General features: G+C 49.2%; 1 protein-coding gene across 1 annotated transcript; it reads left to right on the top strand.

Annotated features, from left to right (window-relative positions):
• The first annotated feature begins 339 nt into the window (after positions 1 to 339).
• Positions 340 to 1,287, top strand: LOC120572523 (tropomyosin-2-like). The gene is made up of 2 exons (XM_039821860.1): positions 340 to 512; positions 858 to 1,287. Exons 1-2 carry the CDS (start codon positions 340 to 342, stop codon positions 1,285 to 1,287), a joined length of 603 nt encoding a protein of 200 aa, XP_039677794.1.
• Positions 1,288 to 8,523: the final 7,236 nt, after the last annotated feature.

The following is an 8,523-nucleotide window of genomic DNA, read 5'->3' as shown; positions in this document are numbered from 1 at the left end:
AAACCAAAGCTTCAAATGTGGCGATGGACCTGCAGCGTCAAAATCTGCAACAAATGGTCAGTGAGCTCAAAAAGACGACGACAACAACCCGATAAAGTGAAAAAAAGAAAATAAGGCCGTGGGTCAAGAGAACGATAAGCTGAAGAGTGAGATTCGCTACCTGCAGGATGAACTCCAAAATGAGACTAGTGTGGACATAATGTGTGCTGCATTAAAACGGCAGACAGAGGCGATGAGCCAGCAAAATGCCGTCCTGCAAAGCCAACTCCTGGAGCTCAAGGAGAGGCATCAGCAATCCTACAACGATGCAAAAGCCGAAAGAGGCGATTAGCCAGCAGAATGAGGCTGCGACATGAGATTCAGGAGATGCATGAAAAGATCGAGAATGATAACAATTTGGAGGAAGAGATCGAGGCCGTGAAGGCATTAAGTGAACACATGAGCTGTGAAAACGCTGCCTTGCTGCAGGAACTCCAGGCTCTCAAAAATAAATCGGACAAATTAAACATCGCGTGACATGTGCAAGGAAACATTGGACCGCATGGGCGTTTTGAAGAAAGACAATGACAATTTGAATCAGCAAATCCAATTCGTAAATGACCAGCTCAGGATTAAAAACATTTAAAGGACAATTACGTACAACTGGAAGCTGCAGAGAAGGTTCTGCAGGCACAAAACCGAGCCCTGGGTAAAACCCATTCTGATGGTTTTAAGAAGCTTCTCAATGAACAAGACTGGAAGCACAAATACGACGTTCTGAAACAACAGACAGACGCCTTGGCGGCTCCAGAACAACAAAGCCCGCGGAGGAAATCCAAAATTTTAATGAAAACCTCAGCGTTTTGAATGCCTTTAAGGCGAGTTATAAAATCTCTGAAGGCAGAGAAAAAAGTTCTCACGAACCAGAACAACACTCTGCAGAAAGAACTTCAGAAGCTGGAGAAAAAGTTCTCCAAAGAAGAAACTCTGGAGGAAAGAACCAACGAGTTGAAGTCAGAGAACGAAGCTGTGAGCCAAGAGAACAGCGCTCTGCAGCTTAAAGTTCAGGAGCTCGGTGACACACTCCGAGGTGAGAGCGTTTGGGCCAACACATACGACTCCCTGAAAGTGGAAAAGAACACCTTGAACCGGCTGAATAAAAACCTTCATAAAGAACTAGAGAAGGTTACTAAAAAGGCGGACAAAGAAAAAGCTCTGGAGGGGAAGTGTACGGCGATGAGGTTGAAGACAGAGAACAAACGCAGACAACAGGACTCCCTGACAGAACAAATCAGCTCCCAGATGTGATACTGTGGTGTCATATTTTAGTAGCAGGGAGTCCCCCACACCAAACACACTTTCTTAATTTGGCAAATATCCCTAAAGTGGCCTCCATTCCTAAAAAGTTTATCCATTCTTGCAGTGACTGCATAGGGTTTACACCCAGTTTCCTACCTCAACAATTTTCTTAATTTGGCAAATATCCCATGCAGTGATTGCATGTCCAAGTCCATTGGTCAATTCAATTCCTGCAGTGACTGCATAGGTTAACACCCAGTTTACAATCTTCTTAATTTGGCTATTTATTATAATAAAAAAAAAGTGAAAATCAATATACAGTTGTTGTAAGTGTCATGTGTAAATATGAATTAAGTTTCTTAAGTTTTGATCTGTCTCTCCTTATGTACTGTCAGAGGTCGACTTTAACAGCTCAGAAACACACTTTACATTGTTTTATCATCTTCATACTTTGTGACTGTCTTCTGTTTGGGGTTTTTGAGTCCCCAGCTGTAAAATGTTAAATAAGTTAAATAAATACATAATAAGTTTAATTGCATTAACGGTATTAGGGTTTTACGACGGTCTGTTTTTAAGAAGGTCAGAAGAAAATAGACAACAACAACCAACAGCTGTTCTCTCAAAATGTTTTTGTTTCTCATACTCTGAGCGAGAAGTCTACTTTAGTAGCACTACCATTTCAATCAGGAGAGACTTGTTTGCAGATATGCAAAGGTTTACTGTACATAAGCATATAAAAATGTACAGTCTTTGGAGCTTAGACTCCATCGTTATAAAATCATTTTTAAAGGGGTAAGGAAGCCAAGATAATCCCCCGATGGAGTCTAGACACTGGAGGTGGCGGCGAAGGAGCCTGAAGACCAGACTGAAGGAGACAATAGAGTGTCCTGCAGGAGGAAGACCCAGGGCGCCTTTGGGTGACGATGACTGGAGGTGGCAAGGGAGGTGGAGGTGTGCACGCTTTGCCTGAAATGACAGCTGACAGCAGCAGGGAGAGAAACAGATTTAAAGCAGGGTTGTGACGCTGTGATTGGCCCTTGAAATTTGTGGCCGATTCGGTTTGGTTTAACACGAAGGTGAACGCCTCCAACAGCTGATTCGATTTAGGAAGAGAGCAGTGATTAAGCGTTAGGTCTTCCTGAAAGAATTTACGCCGAGCTACATATGCCGCTATATTCAAGGTTTTTCCAGAGGGGTTTGTTGATATGTCATCCAAAGCTTGATTAATATAACATTTTAGTCCTAAAAACATGGCAAGAAAAGGATTTCTTTTCATGTCCTGTGTTAGTATTTTCTGATTCATGGAGTGATAAAAAGAGAGATCCAAAATGACCTAAAAACCTTTGACTAATGTGTCAACAACATGAAACAAGAATTGGAAACTTGGCTTCATCCAAAGTTCACATTGCTGTTCTAGAAATGGATGCAAATTAGCGCATATTTAATTAGATCATGCTTGTAAAATGTGCATATTAAAGACTACAATTTCAAAACACTTAATAAATAAATAAATAAAAAACTTGTATTAATGCAAGTAATCAACTGAGATAGTTTAATGGTGATATGCATTATTTTTACCCTATTCTTGTGTAGTGCCTTGCCTTATTGAGGCTCTAAAAAACATAACAATAATGTAACATTCATATAGACGAGAGTGGTATTAATCTTCTCAATTAATTCTCAACAAAAAGCAAATACACATTTTTTTCAAATTTTCCTTCAAGCCGTCTGTTATCAGAAATTGCATTTATTAGGAGTGAGTCCACAGAAATTACAAAAAGAACAATTCATTGTTTACATCAAATGGTATCTAAGAAGCTTACATTGAATTACCCCATGCCTAACACACAGTCTACATTTTTTAAACTCCCTAATAAAATACAGACCCTTAGCAGAAAAAATATATTACAAAATATAACAAATATTGTAAAATAGATGGAATATTTAAAACCTGATTATTTACCATTATACAAGCATCACATAAGTCTCTCAATTTGTAAATTTACATACAAAGTTGACATGTAGCTACATTTATGCTGGTGTTCACTGTAAAATGTCAGTATTTGTAATACAATCTTACAGCTGAGCACGTGAAATTCAGAATAAAAAAAAAGTTACCTTTAATGGATATTGGCAATATAAATATCTCAGTCATTCAGTACATTATAACTCCAAACTCCATTACTGTCATTAAAGACTCATATATAGTTCTACGCCATCTAATCTATTAAAATACTACATTATTGTAACATAAATATTCAAACTAAGTACAAATACAAAAGCAAATCTCGCAGTAATCAACAGGAAATATAACAGAATCAGTTCACACGGGTTCATGGCGACACAGAGGCAGGTTTTCCTTCGGTCCCCCCTCTGGAGCAGAGCCTGGCGTCGATCCTGCTTCCGAAGGCTACCTTCTTCGGCCACCGGAAGCCGACCCCCCCGTCCCCTCAGGACCAGGTTTGCGCCCAAGTCACTGACCGGTCTCACCAGTGTGCAGCCCAGGGCTTAGCGGCACAAAACAACATAGCCTTGCTAGCCTCCGCCATCTCCGCCATGGCCACCAACCCGGAGGCGCTTCCTCCGGAGCTAGCTACGGAGATCGGCAAGGCTATGACCGCCATCCTCACCCTCACCTCGGCGACCACTGTGGCGTTGTCGAGGATCCAGGCGTGGCAGACTGTGGCCCAGCGAAATATCTGGCTCCACATGTCCCAGCTACCCACGGAGGTCAGGCGCGAGCTACTGTACGGTCCCATAGCTCCCGATGGACTATTTGGACCTCGTTTACAGACAGCCACTTCCCACCTCCACCAGGCAGCCGAAGAAGCAGAGCGGCTACGGCAGCTGGGCTCCTGGAAGGCGGCGCCTCAACAACAGCGCCACCGCTCCACCAACCGCCATAAGAGGAAACGCCCCACTGCCTCTGCTGCGGCTGCGCCCTCCCAGGCTTCGACCTCCGCCCCTCCGCACGCCCCACCGCACGCCCACGCAGACGACAGCCCCCCGACCGGCAGGCTTCCGGGGTCGAAGGACCATGAAAGCGGCTCCCACCTGGTCTAACCCGCCCCGGAGCCACCCACCAACCAGCGGGCACGGTGGCGAAGACGTAGCGGGCGAAGAACGTCTGTCCCTCCACGGTTGAAAACCGGAAACACAACGGCCCTTTTAAGGGCCACTCAAGTCTTTCTAAAGAGCAGTTTCCCTTCAACCTAGCAGCCCTTGTTCCCAATGAACATTACGCTGATAATATGACAGATGTTCCCCACACAAGCACAAACACACACCAGGTCACCGCTGCTCGCGGGGCTGCACCGCTCTCTCACTATGCAGACAGCGGGAGCAAACGCCATGCCGCTACACTTAGCGCCGCTCAGTTCTCCTCTTCCCCCTGGCTATGCCAGCGGGATGAGGACGACGATGACCCGCCACCCTTTCGACAGGGCCCTACCATGGGCTGGGCGACACGTTCTACCCACGTCTCGCCCAGCGGCGGGACGGGCTCTGCGCTTCCTGCTAGCTATGTCTGTAAACAACACACAGACATGCGCGCGCGCCCGCTCTCAAGAACACCGCGGCATGGATCAGACTGACACACATGGACTCGTGGATGTCAAAACTGATATCACGGGGCTACACACTCCAGTTCGCCTCCCCCCCGCCTCGCTTTGCGGGCGTGTTGGAGACAACTGTGTCGTCCCAGGCGGAATCAGACGCCATGACGTCAGAATTACGGGAACTGCTCTCAAAAGGAGCAATTTCCCGAGTTCCTCCGGGGGAGGAGAACGAGGGTTTTTACTCCCGATACTTTCTCACTCCAAAAAAGTCAGGCGGGTTTCGCCCCATCCTCGACTTGTCCCAGTTCAACCGGTGCGTCATGGTACGTCCATTCCACATGTTGACTACCAAACATGTGTTGGAATGCGTGCGCCACCAAGAGTGGTTTACGTCCGTGGATCTGAAAGACGCTTACTTTCACATCCAAGTCATCCCCAGACACAGGAAATTCCTGCGCTTCTTTTTCCAAGGGGCTCATTTTCAGTACAACCGACTGCCATTCGGTTACTCACTGGCCCCTCGCACTTTTTCCAAGTGCGATTGAAACGGCACTTCGCCGTTGCGGAAAAAAGCGTCAGAGTCCTGTTTTATCTAGACGATTTGCTCATCCTGGCTCCTCTCGGAAGCGGCGGCTACACACCGTGTCAGTCCTGCAGCACCTGCAGACACTCGGTTTCGCCATAAACTGGCAGAAAAGCGCATTGGTTCCCTCTAAATCGATAGTTTATCTGGGCGTAGTGCTAAACTCGATTGTGATGAGGGCCAGGCTGTCAACGCCGAGGCAAGAAACGCTTTCGCTTCTCTCTCACCACGCGCCCGCCCCGCGCAAAGGTGTCAGCGCTGTCTATCATGCGCCTTCTGGGCATGATGTCCGCGGGCTACATGGTAGTACCCTTGGGGCTTCTCCACATGAGGAAAATCCAGAGGTGGTTCCTTCGTCAGCGCGTCGACCCCATACGCCACAAGTGGCGAATGCTGACTATCCCTCCCTCTCTGCAGTCAGACCTGTCATACTGGGGAAACCCCCAGACCCTGTCAGCTGGGGTTCCCTTGGGCAGAGTGACGTCATACGTGACAGTGTACACAGATGCGTCCCTCACTGGCTGGGGAGGAATGTGCGAATCACAGGTGGTGGGATGGGAATGGCCTCCTCCTCCCCTCCAACACATAAACTGCCTGGAGCTGTCCACGGTGCTGAAGGTCTTGAAGCACTTCGCCCCGAAGGTAGCAGGGAGACATGTGGTGGTGCAGACAGACAATGTCACAGCAGCGGCGTTCATAAATCGCCAGGGCGGCGTACCCACGGCCCGGCTATTGGAAATAGCCAGGAGCCTCCTGCTGTGGTCTCACAGTCATCTGCTGTCCCTCAGGGCCGTCCACATCCCCGGGATACTAAACCGGGCGGCAGACCTAATGTCGAGGGGGACCCTCTCACAACGAGTGGAAATTGAATCCCACTATCGTTCGGAAGCTGTGGAGCAGGTTCGGGGAAGCGGAGGTGGACCTGTTCGCCTCACGAGAAAACACACAGTGCGCTCTGTGGTTTTCCTTGAGCTCACGGGACAACCCACCCCTGGGCGCGGACACTTTCTCCCACCATCCTTGGCCCAGAACCCTCCTTACGCTTTCCCCCGGTCCCTCTGATCCCTCGCCTCCTGGAACGATGCCAGGAGGAAGGCCTGTCGGTCATCCTGGTGGCACCCGAGCGCCGCGACGCATCCTGGTTCCCGACGCTGGTCCAGCTGCTGGCGGCTCCCCCTGGCAATTGCCGGTGGCAAGAGGACGCCCTGTCACAGCTGGACGGTGCGATAGCCCACCCCGGTGATAACCCAGCGACTGTGGGGCTGTGCTGGGGAGCGAACGCTTGCAGAGGTTTAGGCTTGCCACCTGCCGTGGTGCGCCACCATTCAGAGCGGCGAGCCCCTCTACAACAGCGTGTTCGCGGCGCGCTGGTCCGCTTTCAGCGCTGGTGCACAGAGAGGGAGTCAGACCCCATATCGTGCCCCCTGCCCGTCGTACTGACTTATCTCCAAACACTGGTAGATAACGACTTGGCCCCATCCACGGTCAAAGCCTACGCGGCGGCCATTTCATCTTGCCCCGAAGGCTATGGAGAGAGAACGGTTTTGCGCACCCCTAGTTAAACGATTTTTGAAAGGGGTCCGACGGCAGAAACCCCCGTGCGCGTTCTCTTACGCCCCAATGGGATCTGGCCCTGGTACTCCGAGCTCGGGGGAAGCCCCCTTCGAGCCCCTGGCACAAGCCCCTCTCAGGTTGCTGTCTCAAAAAAACAGCGGCTCCTCCTTGCACTGACATCAGCCAAGCGAGTGAGCGACTTATGGCGCCTGTCAGTATCGCCATCCTGTCTCTCAATCAGAGGGGACGGGAGCGCGCACCCCTACAGCAGCCAACCCTTCCTTCACACCAAAAATTTTAACAAATTCCTTTCGTTCGAGGGTTTTTTCCCTCCAGGGTTTTCCCCCGCCTCATAACAACACGACGCGAAGAAGAGGCTTCCCACAGATTGTGCCCGGTGCGTGCGTTATCACAGTATGTTTTACGCACGGCGGCCATAAGGCGGACACAGCAGCTGTTTGTTCACTACAGGGAACACTCCCAAGGGGCGCCTGTCGAAACAACGCCTGTCCCACTGGCTGTGCGAGGCTATCACCCAGGCCTATAACACAAAAGCGGTGCCCCCAGGGCATTCGGGCACACTCTACACGGGCTCTGTCTGCAACGACAGCCCTGTTCAGAGGCATGTCAGTGGCTGAAATCTGTGCTGCGGCCTCTTGGGCATCTCCATGCCCTTTCATCCGCTTCTATTTGTGGGATGTGTCTGAGCCCTCCCTGACTCACTCGGTCCTCTCTTCTCACAACGACGATTGAGGCCCCGTCGTATGTATAATTGTATATATTATGTACATATGTATATGTTTTTGTCACTATTATACAATCACAACATGTGCCGCCTTATGTTTTCTTATGCCCCCTCCCCTCCCCCCCACACTCTGGGTGTCTGGGAGGAACTCGGGCGTCCCATAATTATCAATCATGTATTTCCCTCATCAATCATGCACGCCTGCATTCTCGGCTTGGGCTTTCAGCCAGCTAACAGGTCGTTGCCATGGCGGCACATGAGAGATAAGTGACAGTAAGGGAAAATAGTCTATAGTCTATGTTCCACTTGTGGGATCTGTCACAGGTGGCATTGACTACATCAGCGCGCTTCCCATATAGCGTGGCTAGAAGGCTCGAAGCCTATACGAAATAGAACGATAGTTACGTTATTGTAACTCCAGATTCTATGAGTATAGGCGTAGCCCTCTAAGATTCGGGCCACCTGCTCCTATTGCATTAGCTGAAGAAAAAGCTGATGTTGGGAGCAGAGCAACGGGTCCGCCCTGTTTTTATACAGTATTTGCGGACGTAGTTGAAGCCCGTGCGGCATGCAAGGGCGGGAAAGAAAATCTTCACGACTGCGCATGCGCGAAGGGATAAACCCATAGCCTGGCTTAGAGGGCTACGCCTATACTCATAGAATCTGGAGTTACAATAACGTAACTATCGTTATCTAGTGTCTTTAATAAAATGTGATTCAAATGCAGATGACCCAGTAGCTAAATAGCTAGTGGTAATATGTGTACCTGCAGTTGAATCTGGATTCACATTGCTGTAGTCAGTGCC

Source organism: Perca fluviatilis, chromosome 14 (genome assembly GCF_010015445.1).
Source record: "Perca fluviatilis chromosome 14, GENO_Pfluv_1.0, whole genome shotgun sequence".
Classification (NCBI taxonomy): Eukaryota; Metazoa; Chordata; class Actinopteri; order Perciformes; family Percidae; genus Perca; species Perca fluviatilis.
This window is presented reverse-complemented; position numbering and strand designations above follow the sequence as displayed.

Coding starts and splice junctions, on each gene's coding strand:
- LOC120572523 (XM_039821860.1), top strand. CDS start 340: ATGAGGCTGCGACATGAGATTCAGGAGATGCATGAAAAGATCGAGAAT. Junction 513..857: donor TCGGACAAATTAAACATCGC/GTGACATGTGCA, acceptor AATGCCTTTAAG/GCGAGTTATAAAATCTCTGA.